The 22085-nt window shown below is 29.9% G+C and overlaps 1 protein-coding gene across 6 annotated transcripts in view; it reads right to left on the reverse strand.

Moving 5' to 3' along the window:
- Positions 1 to 751: 751 nt before the first annotated feature.
- The window catches only part of LOC142324277 (syntaxin-1A-like), a 56889-nt gene continuing 35555 nt past the window's right edge, over positions 752 to 22085 (reverse strand). Inside the window, exons 6-10 of one of the 6 annotated variants that reach the window (XM_075365174.1) lie at positions 20862 to 21050; positions 15899 to 16014; positions 11875 to 12012; positions 11376 to 11486; positions 752 to 7594 (exon numbers count right to left, since the gene is read on the reverse strand). In XM_075365174.1, the coding sequence (XP_075221289.1) occupies positions 7496 to 7594; positions 11376 to 11486; positions 11875 to 12012; positions 15899 to 16014; positions 20862 to 21050 (653 nt within the window). In that variant the 3' untranslated portion in view covers positions 752 to 7495. The remainder of the gene's footprint in view (positions 7595 to 11375; positions 11487 to 11874; positions 12013 to 15898; positions 16015 to 20861; positions 21051 to 22085) is intronic. The other 5 variants (XM_075365176.1, XM_075365175.1, XM_075365177.1 and 2 more) reach the window with 5 other exon arrangements.

The following is a 22085-nucleotide window of genomic DNA, read 5'->3' on the forward strand; positions in this document are numbered from 1 at the left end:
AGCCACATAATAAAACATTTTTTAATTTTATAATCACATATTCTTATATGATATAATTTTAATGGCTTGAATTTAATGTGCAATTTGGAAGAAAAATTTTAACTGGTGATGAGGAAAAACCTTGAAAGTACTATTAGAAAAATATAATAAGCATAAAGTAAGAAGCATTATTGAATTCTGTACTTTTGATGATAAATGGTCTTTATACTTTGGCCTTTCATATATATATAATTTTATCTTTAAAATATTTTTTTATGTTGGACAATGAATTTCAAAAAAACTAGAACTTCTGTTAAATTAATGATAATTTTGTTCAGTGTAAAAATACAGTTGATTCACAGAGCTCTGGCAACAAATACAATGCCTGGACTGTTTCACATACTAAAGGCAAGTGACTACTCTAGTATCTATTGAAACAGGAATTTCAACCATAGGGTTGAAATTCTGATACTCTTCGTAATAATAGTTTTTATATCTCTAATGGATTTATGGAAGGTTTAAAATTATCCTACCAGGAAAACAGGTGGTGACTTGTTTTGTTTGTAAAAAAATACTAGAAAATGTTTTATTTGGGTTAAAAAATCCTATAAGTTCTTTTAGTGAACAAATGGTTGATAAGATATAATTCTTCAAATACTTCCTTTTTTGACACATTTGGCAGCTACTTTAAAGATAATTGAGGCATCTTGTTTTAAAGTAAATGGTTTAAAATAAACAACCAATTATATATAAAATAATTTTTATTTATGTTAAATATCTAAAAATACATTTCTATATTCTTTAAATTATTTAATAAATATTATATGGTAAGCAAAGTAATAACAATTATGCAGAAATTAATGATTAATTCTGTTATACCAACAAGGCAACATATAGTTAAGTAATCATATCTAATTAATTCACTATTTTAAATTTCACATAATTTCTTAAAGAAAAAAAATGATTGGCTAATAATACAATTTTAGAAATACAGTGAATCTCAGTTATAAAATTAAAATTTAAATTACAATTTTATGTATAATGTGATCAGGTAATATATCACATTTACATTAGGCAACATAACACAATAAGAGTAGAAGAATTTGTTCTAGAACTATACTGCAAATGACAAAAGAATGCCAAATATCTCATCAATATAATGAGAGTTATGCACTATTTTATTTATTTTTTACTATACAAAACATGCATTATAAAATTAGTTTATCTAAGATTTGGTTAATCATGAAACTAGAACCAATTTTTATCCATCTTTTATAAAATTGTCTTTGAGGTCATCCAATTCACAGCAGAGACAATAGTCCCTGCTTTTATTTTTTTTCAGTACCATTCCTTTTGGTAAAATGTGTTCACTAATTCAGAATTATACATTTATTTATTATTTATTTCATGAGTTATCTTTTTATTATTAATAAGGGAATAAAGAAAATTTCAAATTAATTTTAAACTGAAAATTTAAAAAACATTTCATACTTTTCATTAAATGTTTCAGTTATAATTTTTCCCTTCTTGTTGAAAAAAAAATATAAATGGATAATTTATATTAGCTTTTTTATAATGTCAAATTACATAAAATCAAAGTGTTGTATTAAAAGGAAACAAAGTAATGCATAAACACATTGAAGCCTACCAGCTTTGCTCTTCTAGCTCAGAATCTTTGGAAAATTTACAGTATATGAAGATGTTTGTAGAAAATTATCTATTAATCCTAATGTTACCATATTATAGTACCAGTCTTTCCATTTAATTTGCTATTAAAACAATTGTTTGAATCAGACTTTATTTACACACGCAGTCTCATTAATTTTAAACATACAAGAAAAATATAACATGTTATGCACTAATAATTTCAGAATTAGCTTTTAAACCTGGAAGAGTAATAAGAAATGCCCTAATACTTTAAAGTACAATGATTAGCAATGACGTTTGTAGGATTCTGATAGCAGATGGCAGTAGACATGTTACAAGGTCATATGTATGTGTTAACTGATAAGTTCTATCCTACATTGTAATCAATATAATTTGCATAATATGACTACATTCTGAATTGCTGAGCCATATACCTTGATATAAAATGACTAACACATTTTTACAGATACATATTTCATAAATTTTAATTGAACTATTATAAAATTGAAGTTTAGAAATTTCCTAAGAGGAAATTAAGTGGAATAACAGAACCTATACCTTAAATATAAAGGTAAATAGCTGAAAATTTATTTATTTTTATGTTTAATAACTGCACTTACCCGCCACAATTTTCTTTTTAATTTAAAAGCACAGTGGATCACAGAAAAATGATGTAAAGGTTTCATTTATCAGAAATGTTGGCATTCATAGATTATTAATAATGCTTTGTGTACTTCAAATTTTAGCAACTGAAAAATACCTTTAAATTATAAGTTCAAGAGATTTCCTGAAGTTGATACATATTTCTGTATCTCAAATGCACATTGTATGTCCTGTTACAACATAAGTTATCATAAAAAATGAATTTGTTTTTATTGGTTAAATTATTCAATGTATCAGACTATGGCAGATTAGTTTCATAATTTATCTTCTTGAAAAGATAAGGATGATTATTAGTAAAATATATATATATATATTTTTAAATTCTGAAGAATATCTTAAAAAATTGTTTCATAACCAATAACCTTAATCTTATGTTAATAAAATTAATTATTTTAATTATACATCTCTTAATTCAATGTTAACAAATATTTAAAATTATGCAAATTATTCCTTTAATGTATGTAAAAAATATCATACTATCTGTTTAATTATAAAAAGACATGAATAACATTAATTTAAACAAATTAAAAATTTTTATCGGTCATGCTGAATGACATGAGGATGAAAATTTGGTTTAAAATAATGAACAAAATTTTCATTCTTATGTGACCTTCTAACATCTGATAGATGTGACAAACATTTTAAACAAACAAATAATTTAAAATGATGCTTAATGAAAACACTTATTTCTGGTGTTTAATTGTTGTCTATTGCTCAAAGAACAGTAAAACAAGAGGATAATCATTTGCGCATGCAAGTACATGGAAACACATCAGGAGTACAAAATAATCTATTTCTTTTATTTTCACAACAAAATTCAATATTGAGACCTAGAGCAGAATTTTTTAAATTATGATAAGTGTATCAATGTTTTACCTGAAATTTTTACGATAGAGATACATTCATTAAAGTGAGTAAAATGGCTCTTTTTAAACTTTGAGAGATGGATGGATGGAGAAGAGGGTGGCCCTCCCTTTACAAAATTATGAGTTTTTCTGATAGTCAACTTCTTAAGCCTCTTGGGGGCAGATGCGGTATCTGTTTAGTTGGGAATATCCTATAGACTGTAATGTAGTCTTTAGTAGTGTGAATTTGGTATACATCCTACATCCCTAACAATTTGTTTTACATATTCCAAATGATGCCTGCCTGCACAATTTTTCCCATCTACCTGTCCCTCATCGCGTCAATAATCATATTGTTTACTACAAAAAATAAAGAAACTATATTATTCATAAATAAATATAATGATAAATTTATTATAAATTAAAATAGCAGTTAATAATCATAAATCATAAAATTTCATTAGTATAAGTAAAAAAAAAAAATCTATCTTAAATGTTAAATTATCAGTTTTAACAAGTCTAGAATAAAAGAGCCCAAATATTATGCATCATTGCTAAAATACATTAATTTTACAATACAATCTTTTAAATAAATAACTATAAAAAATGAATAGTATGTCTTAATAATGTACTTATGGAAATGAATTGCAATAAGCCAGTAAGATTATACTGTGAGAAAAACATTCATGATGGATGTTCAAGAAGTAATACCTGTTCAAATATGCTGTTATGAATATTTTAGAAGGGATACAAAGCCAAAATATAAATCTTGTATTAATTAATACCAACATAATGTTATTTTTCAATGCAGAAAGACAACACCTTAAACTGAGTATGCCTGTGTCAATTTACATCCAAGAGATAAATGAGGGACTCAGAAGCCAAAGTGATTAACTCCAATTTCAAAATAGTCACCAAATATGGATGCTTATTAATGTAGAAAATCTTTCTATTCAGTGGCTATACTGTTTAACTCCTTAATTGACTTGTTTGTTCACCTCCTTAATTGACTTGTTTGTTCACAGAGTGCAGCACACTTTTTTTGTCAGCTGAACATATTACAGAAATTTTCATATGTCAATCCGATTAACTCCAAACTAACCAGTCAAAGTGACTGATACAATATTGTGTTAATTACTTTTTAAGTCTGTTTCTTTTTAAGTTTCATGAAGGGAATGGTTTTAGTAAGATAATAAGTAATAATTTAGTAAGTTATTTTTGTTATTAATTTAAAACCGACAGCATTTTCACAGCTGAATTAATTCAGACAGTAGTGCTTTCTGTGGTGATATTGATGAATATCCAGACTTTGCAGTATCACCTGCTGTTTTGTTTGACCTACATGGTGTAGTTAATAATAGTGATAATAATGACTGTTCAGGCAATAATACTGAACATCAAAATAATGTTGGTGATATTAATGTGTTTAATGAAGATAACATTGGCCAGTCTATGGTTAATGAACAAAAGCAATCCAGTAGGGGGCCAGAAATCCTGAAAACTGGAAAGTAACAACAGAGTGAGTGGTGCACCTTATAAAAGTTGTTCTGCAAGAATTCATAGAGGTAAATTTTTCAAAGATATTCCATGCAACTGTAAAAAAAGATGCAATTTAAAAATTTCATCTGAACAGTTAAAAATGGCCTTTAGTTCATTTTATAAGTTTTTAGATCTTACTAAACAGAATATATTTTTGCGAGGTTCGTGTCAAAGTAAAAACTGCCAGGCGACGGCCATCATCAGGAAACATGCCTCCTAGAGAGAAATCATTTAAATTTTTTCTTCTCAGGAATGGTATGACACTATAGTTGGAGGTAAAAAACAGAAAAAGGAAAAACGTTTTATGCTGACTGAAATGCATTGTGAAACTTTTCTTTCCTCTAAGAATCTGGAAAGTTCTATTGTAAACTGAGACAGCTACAGACAGCAGTCATGTAAACTAGCTCAAAATCAGATTGATAAGACTGTTGAAAAAGAACCTATGACAATATCAATTAAGGAATGTTTTACAGAGTCTGTGCCATTTAAAAAAGTTAATATAATGAAATCTACTACAGAATGGCCATGAGAATCACTTGCTTCAATAGAGCAAAATTTACTATATCCTGAATTTGGACCAATTACAATACAAAAGAAAAAAGATATAATGTCGCTGTTGTGGTACCTACCATCTGAAAACCACCGATATTACAAAAATTTGGTTACAGCTTGCACAACTAGCAAACTTGATACTGATGATGATTCTACAGATAATGGTGATACGGTATAAAAACATTTGCTAATGAAGAAATTTGTTAGGAGCAAAAATAAGTTCTTATACACATTCATATCAAAAATGTTAATATTAATACTGTACAGTAAAAATAATAAAGTTGGGAAGTGAAACATTTTATAGTCACTTTGGCTTTTCACTGAATCATAACATTCTTCATTTGAGAAAGAGGTTAACTCCAACAAATGGGCAGAATTTTACTGTAGTTATGGTAAAATGCTAATGAAATTGTTTAAATTTAATATAAATAGCTTTTAATTTTTATATTATATATATTAATTAACTTATTACAGTAATAAAAGCAGTCTGTAATAATGAACATTTGGTTAACTTTAGTTCATGTTTCCTCAGTTCTGGATAATCTGGAGTTAATCACTGGCTTCTGACTGCCTCAAATTGCTTACATGAATTGTGGAACACCACACAATTCATTTTGTATGCGAAATGATTAAATGAAATCTCCAAAAATAGAATGAAATTAGAGCTAATAAACAGACATCAGGAAAGTGTCAGTAATGAGCTGATCATCCACATTTGAATAGATGATCAGTTCATTGCTACTGGACTGGACCAATGTCTTCTGAGATTGGCTCAATACACTGCTCATCAACAGTGAGTAATGATGTTTCTGAGAGGTATTATTAAATTTTTTTGAGCATGGGTCAACTACTAATGCTAATCATTAAAAAAATATTCAGATATCTTCATCAGGCACTCAAGAAAAAGCATCCAAACAAAATTCATCATGAACAGTTTACATGAAAATGTAAATTTCCATGTCACAGAAACTACTAATTCTCTTTTGAAATCATACAGGAAAACTGTGACCATCCACTCAATGTGCAGCTTTGAATTGCCTGAAAGAAATAAAAAATCTCAGAAAGTTCCTCAATTAAGTAATAAATGAGGAAATCTCAAAGGAGACTCAAGTTTGGAGTTCGATGATGCTTGATGACATATCTATAGGTCATTCTGAGCAGAATAAAAAAAAAATCAGCCTGATCCACCCGGCATAATTTTCAGATGGACTGGTAGTAGGTTTTCAGCTAAATTTTTTTTTAATATATAATTATCAAATATATGTTGCAAATCAAAAATGTGCACTTTCTGAGAGTCTCTCATAAATCATTGCTCATAGTTATTATGAATTTCACATAGGAGGTTATGTAAAATACTTGAATAAAATCAAATATGATCTTTACAGTAATAATACAGATATTCAACAAAACTATTCTATTAACATCTATCTTAGAACTAAGCTTCTTCATCTTCATTACTTCCACCTTTTTTTAATCATTACAAACATATTTTAAAGAAAGTAAACAAAAACAAATGAATGTTATTTAAAAGCGTTTGTTCTTAAATGCTAAAACACTGAGCAGTACATTTTTTTTTTATTAATGTTTATAACAGAAAGTGAACTGTAACTTCCAAAAGTTGAAAAAGCTATTTGCATAGGTTGAAAAATTATTTAAAAAAAAAATTATTGCCATCTCAAAATTTAAATGATTATATGATATACAATGAGCACCCATAAAACTAATAAGTTACCTATTTACACATATGTTCTATTTCACAAATAGCTTATTGATTAAATAAACAATTTTAGTAAGTTAAAAATAAAAAATTAGTACAGACAATTTTTGACTGTTTCTATATATAAAGTGGATGGGCTACAGAGTAATCTACTGCAATGCAGATAGGCTTTCTTTACCCCTTCCCTCTTTCTCAAGTTGTGTGAATCGACAGAACTCAAGCCCCTTAACAAACATATTTACCCCCTACAAACATATTTAACATTATTTACAAATATATTTAACTTTAACCCCTGCTGAAGGATCCCCTGATGTATCGATCAAAATTTTCTGAAAGACATCCCCTCTAATTTCTGATTGAGAATCCAAATTGGATTTCAAAGCCCAGAGGATGAATAGTCTGGATTTACCCGAACAAAATTGGTAGATTACTCAGCATATATACAATATAACACTATATTATGCAATAGTTATGGGCCCTATTAAATTACCAAGTAATATTAAATATTGATTACTTTTTTTTTACGTATAAAAATAAAAAATAAATTAAAGTACTATGACGCTGATTTAAAACTAAGATAAAGATCTGCTATTATTATTAAAATAAATATACTTAATGTTGTGACAAGGCAAATTAAGAGGTAGAGTTTTTTCTGAAACAAAGCAGAATAAAAAAAACTTATAAAAATAAGATGTTGAATAAATGATAAAATAAAATTACTTTTTAGTTTAGAAAAAGAAAGTAACAAAATATATTTGATACAAAATTCAATAAATTAAAATCAGTTACAGTATTCAGTAAAGCTGGATTTAAAATTCAAATGTCTCAATTTTTATTTCTAGTAAGTGTACAGCATTTTTCTACTGACAAAAAATTGAAAGGGTTTTAATTTATCAGTTTACGATCTGAGAACTGCAGAATAAGATACAGTCTTTTGTTGCTTGCAGAGGATTATTTAGAGATTGAAGGTTTAACTACCTGTTTTGCCCGAGTGATAAGAAAGAATTTCAAGGCAATAACAATGATTTTTTGAAACTCAGTATCTAATATGAGTTAACAAAATATAAAACAAACATGGTTTTATCTAATTTTATAAATATGTGATTAATTCATCAAATAAAACCTTAGTTTTGCATTCAAATTTTGCAGTGCCTGATTGTGATTTTTACCTTAAAATTTGGATAGAAGTAATGTTACCATTCCAAGCAAGATCCAAGCACTGGCTTTAAATATCTAAAGCATTCTCTAATTTTAAAGAAATCTTCAGTTTTAAGGAGTTGATATCAGGATGTAGATCTCCATTGTCCTTAAAGGCAGCCATCTCCTTGGTTTTAAATTTATTTTTCAGTAAAACAAAACCAAACCAAATCTTCTAGAGACATTTTTACACTCATCTGTTGTTGTTGGCAATTACATAAGTGAAGATTATTCTGTGCAACTAATTAAAAGTATTTAAATAGTTGTATCTGAGAGATGTAAAGAGTTAGGGTTTTCCTTCTTGTGTGAGTTAAGACTGTTAAAGGTATGATGATGGGTCCTTGATATTGCCTCCTGTGTTGTTTGATTCTAATCAAAAACAAGTCATGACCTAGTAATTTAAAAATGAACAACCAACTTTTACAATCACAATAAATCACTGTTACAATCACTACCTACAGGCTGTGATTCCAAAGTCACATCAATATCCACAGACATACAAAGTGCAGTTGTTTATTGAATATATTTATGTTCATGTATTTTAAATTATTCTATTAAATAAATAAGCAAGTTATATAAAAATAGAATACTTCTGGAATAAATATGATAAACATTACAGACAAATAAAAAAGTTTAGTTATAATGATTAACAATGATCAATAAGTAAGTTTATTTATGCGTTAATGCCTAGCTAACAACTGTATCACAAGGTTCTTAGTTATGAGATTATCACGAATGTAGTTGGAATCTGTAACTTTCACATGGGGATGAGAATTCAGAGCATAGCTTTTTTTTTTACAGCATAGCAATTCTTTTAGTTCTACAAGAAAATATTTGCACAGCTAGATATATGTTCTGATATATATGCTACATATGATATTATATCCTCTAAGAATTCACAGCATAGTTTTTTGCAAGATAGCAATTTTTTAGTTCTGTAAGGAAAATACTTATATATAGCTGGTTGTGGAACGGCTCGAGGAAAGCATTGATATGAGTTGTTTTCTAAATCGAGGCCAATATGGCTTCATGAAAGGGGTTGGCACCGAGGATTGCATGTTAAATGCTCTTACCGAGGTGGAAAGCGCCGACTGCAAATATGTTTTGGCTATTTTTATTGATATAGAGGCAGCATTTCCTTCCTTGTGTTGGAGTTCTGTCCTCTATGCTTTGGAACGCCGCAATGTTCCCAGAGCCCTGCAGGCCGTGGTAAGAGACTATTTGTCTAACCGTACGGCACTGTTTAAAGATGCGCACCTAGTTGTGGAAATATCCGTCACCAGGGGAAGCCCGCAGGGTTCCGTTCTCGGTCCCCTACTGTGGAACCTGGTGTTTGATGGATTTCTGGGGTTGACATTCCCAGAAGGGGTCATGGCCCAGGCTTTCGCCGATGACTGTCTCCTTTTAGTTCGTGGTAATTCACGACCGCAGCTAGAAAGTAGAGCGCAGGCGGCTTTGTCAACCGCCGAGGGCTGGATGGACATGCAAAATTTAAAGATTTCTGTGCCCAAGACGAAGTTTATGCTTCTGAAGGGTGCAGACAAATTATCAACCAGTCGAAACCCCCACATTAAATATAAAGGCTGTGTAATCAGCCGAGTAAGGGTTCATAAGTACCTAGGTGTTTTGTTTGATGATAAGTTGCTTTTTAGCAACCACATTAAGCAAGTTGCGGCAGACGCTGTCTCTGTGATGCACAAACTTAGAAGGATTGCTCGGAAAGACTACGGGCTGTCGGGTCGTCAAATGTACTTGGTGTACCGAGGTGTCTTCGAGAGTATGATCGCATACGCGGCACCAGTCAGGGCGCATAGGTTGGATAGAAATAGAGCACTGCTTCAAAATTTAAGGAGTGCCCAGCGCAGAGCCTTAATAGTATGCACTGGTGTTTTTAAAACAACCTCCTACCACCGTATTGGCTACCACCGTATTGGGAAAGGCTCTCCCAATCGATTTAGTGGTGAAAGTTCGAGCAGCCATGTGGAAGTTGCAAAGAGGTCGGGAAACCGAGGTATTTGGGATGCGGTTTCAAGCTGGGCTAGAACCGGAGCGGAACGACTATCACAATGCACCGGGTCCAAATTTCATTCAGTTGCCCATTTCCCGCCTGTGGAAGAGGCTATGGAGCCTCGCGATGGATGCATGGCACACCACGAATAAGGGAAGATCCCTGTATAGATTTATATAGGATCTGGGGGGATGGTATGCCTCGAATTCATTTTTAAGGGCGTCGGGTGCCCAAGTGCTCACCAACCATGTGAATTTGATGCAATATCTGTTTAGGTTTCGCCTAGCTCTGCGGGGAGGTCCAGTCGAACGAACATCTTATGTTCGACTGCCCTGCTCTTGGGGGGGCCAGAGACCGGGCCACCCTGGAACTTAGAGGTCAGGGGGAAAACTGGCCGCTCATAAACGGCGAGTCGATGTGGCGAGAGCCGAATTGTCAGACTGTATGGGGGTTCCTCGATGAGGTTGCGATGTTCAACCATCATCTTTAGATTTTAAATTTAAATGGGATTTATTGATTCCTTTAGCGGAGCTGTGGGAAGTCCTTATCCGAAATAATGGCTGGCCACCAGCCAGTAAAAGCTCCAAGCGCTTTAAATGGTGGACAGGCACTAGCTGGCTGACAGCGACCGAGGCGTGGCGGCTTAAATTGCCGTCTTTTTAACTTGTAAATTTTTTAGTTTTAATTTGTAACAAGGGGTGCGCCTCCCCGATCTAGTTTTAATTTGACAAGTGAGCGGTAGGGACACGTAAGCGGGTGCTATACGGCACCCAGCTTAACCACTCACGCAAGATAGGAGCTCACTAGGAGCATTAGGAATAACGAGGTCGCAAATCTGTTCTGAGGCACAGTAGCCGTTTTTTGGCACGGAACATTTGGTCTATGCTCTAGGGCGACCGAATGGGGTGGTGGCGGGAGAAATGCCAGCTAACCAATATATAGCTGGATATTATAAAAGCAGTAATAAATGCCAGTCTTTGTGATATTAGGTGCTGTAACTGAATGGTTGTTATGCAATCTAACACGATACACAAATCACTATCAAAACACGGTAATAATTTCCAAGCACAATAAGGCTTTAAAAAATAGTCTACGTAATTTTAAATAATATAAAACAATCATGGGTCCGGAAGTTTTTATTTCAGCTACTTTTGAAAGTTGAGAACCAATGAGAGGTTATGAAACATGCCAAACATAACATAGGATAATCATAGTTATATTTACTTACTTTCCTAGCTCTATTTTTATTTTCTTTAGCTTTACCAATCTCTGATGTTCCATTTTCGACTAGATCTGCACCTCTGCTAACATAATTTTCTATTCTGTCAATTACTTCTCCCTGAAAATAATCAAACAATTTTTTTTTTTGATTAGTAAATAAACTGAACCTAATACCTTTTGATATAAATGAAAATAATCTGAATTTTAATTGAAATACTTAAGTTATAAATAATCAATATAATATAAAAGTCAAGTTCCATTCATTTGATTATATTTCTCTGAAAATGGTTTCGGTCAAGTTTCTTAAAACTATTTGAGTGCAAGGATAATTCTTATATAAGATTTAACAGAATTTATTACTCATTAATATTTTGGAAAAAATAAATTAATTTTTCCTGGTCTGGATAATTAATGAATAATTTAAATAAAAATGAATGTTAATTCAGCCAATGAACTAAAAAATTATAAGAGGTTACACATCAACAAATTGAAATTCTAATATTTACCTGATTTTCAACAAGTGTGGCCATTTCTATAAACATATCATGTAGTTCAGTAATTGCCATTTCTATCTGTAATAACTCTTTATGCCTTTGTCTAGCATCTTGTAATTTTTGCCGAGCTTCCATTGTTTCTTGTAAGTACTTAAAAAAAATAAGTAAAATCATTAGGTAGACAACCATATAAGGTCTGTTTAGAAAATAACCAAACATATTTAATTACACAACAACAGAGATATTCAGTGGCAGCATTGTGTTCTGCATAACCTCCTCTGTAACCATATGTTCTTGGATTGTTGATATCTTGTTTACTTTTCGTGTTATTGTTGTTTGAGTGGAAGGTGTTTAAGTGTTGGTAGCGATTTTTGGGAGCAACAATGCAATATAAAATTTTGTGTGGAACTGGGGTAAACTTTCGCAGAAATGTTTCAACTTTTGAAACAAGCTTACAGAGATAATGCTGTGGGTCGTAAACAATGTTATAAATAGTTATCACGACTTAAAAGTGGTCTTCAGTCGATTGAAGATGACCATCAAACAGAAAGGCATTGAGACAAAAGTTCAATCGTCGCAAAGGATCTCCACGCTCCAAGAAAGCACATCAGTCTCGATCTCATGTCAAAGTGATGTTCTTTGTGTTTTTTAGATTTTAATGGAATTGTGCATTTTGAATTCTTGCCTCAAAGTGAAACCGTGAACCGTGCATACTACCAAGGTGTTTTAAAATGGTTACATGAAAAAATCTGCAAAAACAGACCAGAGTTGTGGTGAGACAACTCATGGTTCCTTCACCATGACAACGCGCTCGCACACTCAGCTTTGTCAGTTTTGTGCCAAAAATCAGATGACTGTCCTCCCTCAGCCTCCCTACTCACCAAATCTGGCTCCTTTCAATTTTTTTTATTTCCGAAATTAATATCACTAATGAAAGGATGCTGTTTTGAGACTATTGACCTTAAAGGCCATTTCAAGTGAAGCTATCCAGACTGCTTCACAAAGTGGAAACACCACTGGGAAAAGTTGTGAATAGGGGAGGGGGAGTACTTTGAAGGGGACAAGGACCAATATTCTGTAAAATTAATACTAAAGATTAAAAGAATACATTTTTGTTATTTTCTGAACAGACCTCAAATTGTATAACTAAAATTCCTATTTACCATATTTTAATAAGAAAATACAACTATTTTTATAACGTATCTTAAAATTACTGAAATGTATGTATGTATCAAATTTAAGAATCAAACTGACAAGAAAAATGATTCTGACATGGGTTTCAAGTGGAAACAAGAATGAATCAGTGTATATTCAAGTCTGTCTGTATGGTCACGTGTAAAAGTGTTACATGACTTACTTAAAAACGTTTATTAATATTGTATTTGTGAAATCACTGTAAAGAAAATTTTGGATGAAATGTCTAAATATAGTTGCCACAAAATTGAACACCGGTCAGAAAAGCGCCTGTTACATTAACAAAATTAACTGCCTTAATGTGGTTTGAAACGTATTTGTATTAAATAATTAAGGTAAAGTACGAAACTTTATATTAAAAAATGAATTAGTGCAATGAACTATAAGTGTAAAATAGATGAAGGATTTTTCAGTACTTATTTAACATTGTGTATTGAAAATAAACTGGTTGCCACAGCAACACAGAGCTCAGGCAGTAGCAATCATACCAAAATCTACAATGATGTTATAAATCCATCTGCTATCAATTTTATAAAATGTTGGTATAAAATAATAATTAATTAAACATGGAAACTTTATTACAGCTCCTGCCAAGTGTGAGATGTGTGGTATCAATAGTTTACTGTTATATTATTAGTTGCACAACTGAGATATCGGTTCAGAAAGTAGTGAACAAATATATATATATATATATATATTTATATAGAAAGAGGTAAGAAAAGACAACACTCAATCATGACTGATGAAAAAATTGTATGAATTATACTTACTGAAGCTAGCAAGTTCCACAAATGGTGAGTATTAAAACAACTAACTAATGAGCAAAAAGCTAAAAAAAACTACCAGTAGCTTTGATATTTCCTAAGCAATAAAGTAAAAAGAGATAAAGTTTGAGTAGAATTATATCAAATTTGTGAAAGTAGAGACAAAGAGACAATGCTTGCAAACTTTTACAAATTCAAGGAGGCAGTATTCAAACCCAAAATGTTGGCTACAACTCAAGGAAATTATTCTGACAGAATTCATGAGCCTAGGACTACTATATCAGAAATTTATTGAAAAAATTGAGGAAACTTAAGAGGTTTAGTCAAAACAAGTGGTCCAGTATGTTTTCTGCATGACAGTACATAGTCCCATTCACTCTCTCTTTATTTTTGTAGCATATGAAAAATGTCATGCTTGACCGTACAAAACCCAAGACTTCTAGATGAAAGGTCTAGATGCTATCACTCCACCGTGAAAATCACCACAGAAAAACTTTCAAGATACTGAGTTGCACAAAGACTATGAATACTTCAAGAGAGAAAGATTATTCCAAAGTGAAAAGTTAATTTTCGGCTAGCCAGCAGTCAATGAGGACTTTACATTGGGGTTTAATAGTCCATCGCCAGGGTAACCTGGCAATGGGATCTTTAACAAGCATTTTCAAGAACTGGCGCAATGTAATTATGTACACAGTACTTGAATATGAGTGGCAACTGGAAAAGCATTAATATTAGTGTATAAGTACATGAAAAATAAAATTTCTTTGCACTGTTTTTTTTTTTTTAACAAGCCAACTGGAAGTCAGTCTGTGAGCACACCTCATAGTTAACTTTTTTTACCATATTCTCCGTAAAAAATTTATTATTGCAACATGTTAGATATTCCCCAGGACCACTTTTAACTAGTTCTTTTAATATCGTACATGAAGATACATTTTTATAAAAATAAATACATAAAGTTTACAGTGCCTACAAATTCATATTTTATAGAATTTTGAGCAAGGTATGATTACTCTACCTGTGAAACATTTATTTACTAACACTGTATTGTTAGGCTATATTTTAACAAAATGTAATAGATTTGGTCTAAAAATTTGACAAATTTTGCCCTTTTAAAAAAAAGAGAAGTCTAAGAACCAAAATGAAATTTTACTGATAATTCAACATCTACTGTATTTAAGATTTCTGTATTACAATTTCAAAAATGACTCCATCTGTGAGTAAAAAATTTATTTATTTAACATCAGTAATAATGGACTGTGGTGATGTTATTATCATGTTTCAGGGAGTAGTGTTATGGAAATCAAATGGGTGAAATAATGATATAATGAAAAAGCCAGACACCTGCATTTTAATCAGTTCTTATAATCACTTCTTAATAAGAATGTATCATGACGTTCTCCTGGGACTTTCACAATCTGTTCTACTCATGAAAATAATGGAAAAAGTTCAATAAATACATGGGCTAAAATGCTTCATTTGTGAGTTACGGCTAGTGAAAGATTTTGCTCGGATTTTAGCTACCTCAGTGAAATGAGGTTGTACTGAGATTTTTAGGATTTTAATTATGGGGCAGAATTAGTGATTTCTTATGCTTTGACTTGAAAAATTGAATAAGATAAGTCCCAAAACCGTATCTGTAGTATTTTTAAGGAATCTGGGGTGAAAACAAATAAATTGGAGTACAAAACTCTGTTTTTTATATTTGACGTAAAATATCTTTGTTAAATAAGTAATAAATACATAAAACTTTTATAAACAAAACTTGTAAAAAATTTAATTCTAAACAAAATGGTACAATAGCAGTTGAATAAAACAAAGAAGTTAGAAAATTTCAAATTTTACTTAAAAATAGTACACTTTTCCATTATTTTCATGAGTAGAATAGGTTATGAAAGTCTCTGGAGATCTTCATAATACTTGTGTACATTAAACAGTTTAATTTGCAGTTTAAATGAATGCTTTTAGCATTCATTAATGGCTAAAGACTGTAGCAGTCGATGGTTATTAAAAATCAATTAAAAGAAAAAATCATACATTATACATTGTGAATGAATAATAATAAAAAGTATACTTACATTTCCAACAAATATGGATGTATTTTGTTTATCAAGCATTGCTTCAAGCTCCTCATTCGTAATATCTCTGTCCACTGGAACACATGCGAGAGTTCGCCGTGTAATACTTGATATTACTAGAAAGAGAGACAAGACGAGACGACACGAATGTTACGTGTTATCATCGAATGAAAACTAATGATATATTTTAAAAGAAAAATAGTTATTATTATTTATTTTTCGAAGTTAGGTTGTAAAAAAATCAGTTAAGTATTTAATTTTATTTGTTATGCAGAGATAAATAATTAATTTTATTAATTAAAAAGTACACTAATTTTAAAAATAGTTCATTAGAAAATATTTAAATAGTAAATTACTTAAAAAAAAGTATTTTAAATGTTTAGATGTAGCTGTAGTTAAAACACTATTATTGATGAAAAAGATTATATTTGATTTTTTTAAATTTATGGTTATAAACTTCAAAAGTAATTACATTTTTTTAAAATAAAAAACAATTTGTTAATAAAAAATTGTTTTTTTGGTAGAATGTTAAGTATAAATTACAAGAAGAAAGTTAAAACAATTGTACTAAGAAGAAATTTTCATATGTTAATATTATGTAAAAAATGAAATGATGGGTAAAAAAGATTTAATTTAATGATTAAGATGAAGTGAAAGAGTAAAACACAGAATAGAAAAAATCACAAATAAACATAAACATATTAAAATTACTCATTACATAATGAACTTAATATATAAATTAAATTAACAAAATTTATTTGCTGGAGAATATACGGATCAGTGAGAAGGTTTATAAATATCAATGAAGGATAGATTAAAAGAATTATATATGTTAATAATATAATATATTATATTAACAATGTAAGCTTTTTAAGTACAGTAAAGTAATAATATAAATTTAAATGAATCAACTTGTTACTAAAACAATCATTACGTACCAACCAAATGAAAACAAACTAAATGAAGTCACATTATTGTAAATTCTTACTAACAAGAGGGTAAGTCAAGTAAGCCTCATTCTTGTGTCATCTGTTCACAGCATCATATTACGCTGACAGCTCAATAACAATAATTTTCAATCTGTTTGCACTTAGTCATCACATGCATTCATATGGCTCACCCATTTAGGTAAATGAGTTGATAAACATAAACAGGGTTTATTTGATTATTCTTAATATGTATATTCCCAATTATATATGGTCAAACATCACACCATATTAATAGTAATTCAGAAGCATTAACGAAGCAAGAATAACTCAATTCTAGTATGAATTACAATGAAAAATTACATACACAGTGCAAAATCTTTGCAAGATTGTTCGTACATTGATAGGAGCACCAATGAAAATTTTTTACTTATATAGAGGAAATGTAAAAGAAAAAGTCATAAGTAAAGGAAAATTCTCATTTCCCTTTTTTTTTTTTAAGGAATCACGTCTTACAACGCTGACTGTTCTACTATAAATCATAATCTCATATATCTGCTCATTGGAAGTATTACCTTATTGTCAGCTGTTTGTGGTTGTGTTTAAAAGTCATTAAAAATCTTCTTGGTCTGATCGCACCAAGGGAGAAATACAACAAATTATATTTTCTCGATTCAGATGGAATGAAACCAGCTGATATTATAAGTAAAATCCAGCAGCAATATGAAGAGAGTTGAATGAGTGGAAGCAAGATCTGTGAATGAAGTGATCACTATAAAAAAAGGTAGCATTTTTCTCAGTGAACTAACACATCTACAGGAAAATTTATAATGATTATATTCTGGAATTTAAAAGTCAAGAATTTTTATTTTGTTCACACCTAAATGTGAATAGTGAAAAATTCTACGTGCTATTATGATCAATTACGAAAAAAATCAAGTCCAAAAGATGCAGTAAACTTTTAAAAGATGTGATTTTGTTTTAAGACAAATTCCAACCTCATAGGCCGATCCTTCACCTTCAAAATCTTGGTGTTAAGCTGCTGGACCACCATGTAGTCCTGACCTGGCTTATGGCAATTTTGATTGTTGTTTGAATTGTTATTCTTCTGAAAAAGATGTAATGGAAATGGTGAAAAATTGACTATGCTTCAGACTGAAAAGTTTTATCCAGTAAAGCTTTCAAAAGCTTATTAAAAGATGGACTAAATGCTAAAAGTAGAAGATTATGTTGAAAAATATACTATGAGACAACATAATGTGTATCATTATTTCATCCATTTAAGTGCAAATACAAATAATGTTTTTTTAAATTTTATTTTTGACTTAACATCATGTGATATTATATTCTTAACAATAACTAAATAATGAAAAAAAAAATCAAATGACTGTCCTGGTTCTTTCCCAAATATTAGAAAAATGATTAATAAAAGTATAATGCACTTATCACTAACAATACAGAATAAATACGTTTTTATATGAAAGATGACAAAATTTAGTGACAATTTAAGGATGACAATTTAGTTACTGATCATGACTGACAAGCATAGTTCCAAGAAATACAGATTATTTTGTTCAGATATGGACATGCCTCTATAACTGTTAGGTGTTTGTTATTATAAGTTCATATAGTGTCCAAAAACATTTTTAAAGGTTCCATGTACTGTATACTACCTCTAACCTTATGTAGTTAGTTACCTCAGTTATTTATTATTTATGATTTAAACTGGAACTTACTTGTAAAAACATTTAGTTACGAGGTAGCTAAATTTACTGTATTGTAGAAAACTTGTTATCTTGGAATAAAGCAGCCATCCATTTCACATTACTATGGCTTTATACAATGAAATATACTGAGGGGCTCATCCTCACTCCAGAATCTTATATGGGTATTTAAATTACAAAAAGAAATCTGTTTGTTACTTGAACAATGAACAGCCATTTAAATCGTTTTCATCATATACTTACTATCCCATCCATTTATATCACTTTTTGCAAGCAATAACAACTTAACTAATCATCAACAATGATATTTTTGATAAATACATTATGTACTCCAATTGAGTAAATACATTATTTTCTCCAGAAAGAGGTATATTAAATTGTTGCTCTAAATTATCTGTCCCATTCTCTCTTATGGTTTTCATTCATATAAAAAGTATATAAGTAACAAGAGGCACAAAACATAGTTGCTTTCTCAAGAGCACAATCTTTACTTAACAGCCAGTCTCTGTGACAAACAGAATGAAGAATATCGCTTATATGGTTGGACATATTCTGTATTTTAGTGGGTTAGGCTGATAACAGTAATATTTTTGGCTTAGTGAAAAAGCCACAGGAGATCACTTCATTCCTTAATTTTCCTTAAATCTGGTTTGTAAATTCTTGAGAATTGTACTGCTATTTCCTGAAATGAATTATGTGTCTTACATCAAATGACAAATGGTAATTCAAACCATTTGGTTATGGCTTCTATCAGGTATACAACATATTACAATCAAAATATCTTTTTTTTGTGTTCTATAAGCTGTAAAGAACAATATTTACCTGGATGAGGACACTGCAATAATTCTTCATACAATATGTTGGTGGACAGTTATATAAAGAGGATTACAATCACTTTTATGGTAATTATATGTTACTAGATTTCATTTACCTTGTAATTTTATATCACAAACTATCAAAATTGTTATACTAAATAAAATTATATTAAAATTGTTATGAAAAATTACAACAACAATACATAAGTAAAGAAAAAAAAGTTAGTAATGACACAGAACAACTGAAATGTGAATGGAAATCTGTAAGTACACGAAAAAATGCAAGAAAGTTTTTTATTTTTTAGGTATATACGATAAGAAATATTTTAAGACAAGAAAATTAATCAGGAAATTAGTAGCAAAGAACAGGTACTGGTTGGATTTTATTAAAGTGTTAGAACTTCAACATATTAAAAGGAAGAACGAATGGAATACAAAAGACAATATTTAAAAAATTTAATTTCCTGATTACTGATTCTGACATGGTTCATAGATGGTCATACATGGTTGATTCTGACCTGTGATGCAGAGCACAAGAGAGAATTAAAAATGCCAGCCTGAAATGGTTTGAGAATTTCTAAAGAATAATAAGTGAAAGAGAAAAAAGTTTTATTTAGCTATAGCAGGATGAAGGCCCAGAGGAAAACCAAGAAGAAAATGGATAAATTATTTAAAGGAATAAAAAAAAAACTAAGTGAAAAAAGTCTTCAAGAAAGAACTGTGGAGAGGCAGAGTTAAAAAACAAAAATAATATTTGGATAAAGCTAAAGAATGACGATTTCTTATCTATTTTTATTTAACTGAATTAATGATTACATGTAAATTTTACTTTCTATAATTTCACTACAGAGTACATTTTATATAGACTAGAACAATTATTAACCCAAAAAAGGGGGGAATAAAGTTCCAAAATTAACAAAAATATATACTGTATAATAAATAAGCTAGAAGTAACATTGAAAGATATGTTGACTAGTGTCATCAAATTTAAATAAAAAGCTTTAGTTTACTGAACCAATGGTTTGGAATGTAGCTTTTAAAATTGGGTAATGATAACAACTTAATTATATTTTAAATGTGCTTTGGGAGTAATAAGTTGTAAAATCAATAACAACATTAAACAAAAGTTGTTACAAACATTAAAGTTGTTTCCATATAACATTAAATAAAATTATGCATATTATAATTATTTTTTTAATATCAGTGTTCATACAATTACTTTTGTGACTAATTGTAACTTGACTGAAAGTGCTTGTAAGTAAAAAAAAGTAGCTATTATATGATGTTTTATCAATAAAAGTGTAAATAGTATTGTATAATATCTTAAATGTAATTAACACCTTTAAATTTTAAAAGTAAACGATTATAAAATTCTGGGAATCAACAAAAAAAACATGCAGTTAAAAAATAAATAAATAAATAATAGAGTTAATATAATAATAGGTTAATAAACAATAAAGAGTAAATGATTAAAGAAAAAAAATCAAAATTTACTAACCAATCTGAAGTTGATCCCTAATAAGTTGTTCAGTCTTTTCTTTATGTGTGACTAGAGCATTCTGATATTGAGTCATGGCATTAACATACTGCTTCTGTAATACTGACTGTTGCGTAGATATAACTCTGAATATTAATCGATGATTTGGTCCATTTTTGTTAGCCGCATCTGACTTTATATTATCTAACTCTATGAACAAAGAAAGGAACATGGAAATAAAGAAAATACCATTCACTTCACATTACACATCTGGGGAGTGTTACCTCTGCTAAAAAATGTTAATTTTGCAAGGTGGTTTCTTATTCAATGAGAGAGAGAGAGATAGAGAGAGAGGGGGAGAGAGATAAACAATACATTGATTAAGTCATCGATTTACCTCTTCAACAAGCTTTGAGGCGAACCGAAAGTCGTGCAGTATAGCTACATGTAGTTAATTGGGTTATGACGGTCAGCAATGAGTAAAATGATTGATGATACCAAGTTGTATGGTTAACTTCAATTAAGCAGTTTGCATTGATCAGTTTTACATTAACATTCCTAATATTCCATTACTTGAATCTTAAGACTCCATGTACCAGTTCTACCAGAGTTCAAATCCAGTTAAAAATAACTATTGTTAACTGAAAGTTAATCTGGCATTATCATGGACAGCTGTCATAAAAACTCATTGGTGATGATACAATTTACTCTACCAACTTACTTATTACATTATATAAAATGTTTTATATTTATTAAAATAAATATAAAACTTCTAAATTCAATAATAAAAAAAAATACTAAAAATATAATTTACAACTTTTAAACAGGATTAAAAAGAAAAAAATCAAAACTAATAGATTACGGATAAAATAAATTCAATTCAACATTAAATTATGGATATATTTTTAAATACAATAACTGAAATGATAAAAAAATTAATGATCTAAAAAGTAACTCCCGGTTTCATTAATTTTTTAATTATTCTACTCCTTTTTAATTTTAAATCTACATCTCTTATCATGATGGATGAGATCTCACGTATAAAGTTCCAGGATTGAGCATACAAAATCAGTTAGAATAAAAATCTGATCTTCAATATTTATTCCTTTATAAAAATCTGATCTTTTAACATTTATTCCTTTCAATGTTCACTCCATATTGATCAATAGATCACATATTTGCATCCTCCACTATTCAAATAGTATAGCAGCTCTGTTGAAATGCTTCTTGTTTTTATATTTGTTT

Source organism: Lycorma delicatula, chromosome 4 (genome assembly GCF_047948215.1).
Source record: "Lycorma delicatula isolate Av1 chromosome 4, ASM4794821v1, whole genome shotgun sequence".
In the NCBI taxonomy this organism is placed as follows: domain Eukaryota; kingdom Metazoa; phylum Arthropoda; class Insecta; order Hemiptera; family Fulgoridae; genus Lycorma; species Lycorma delicatula.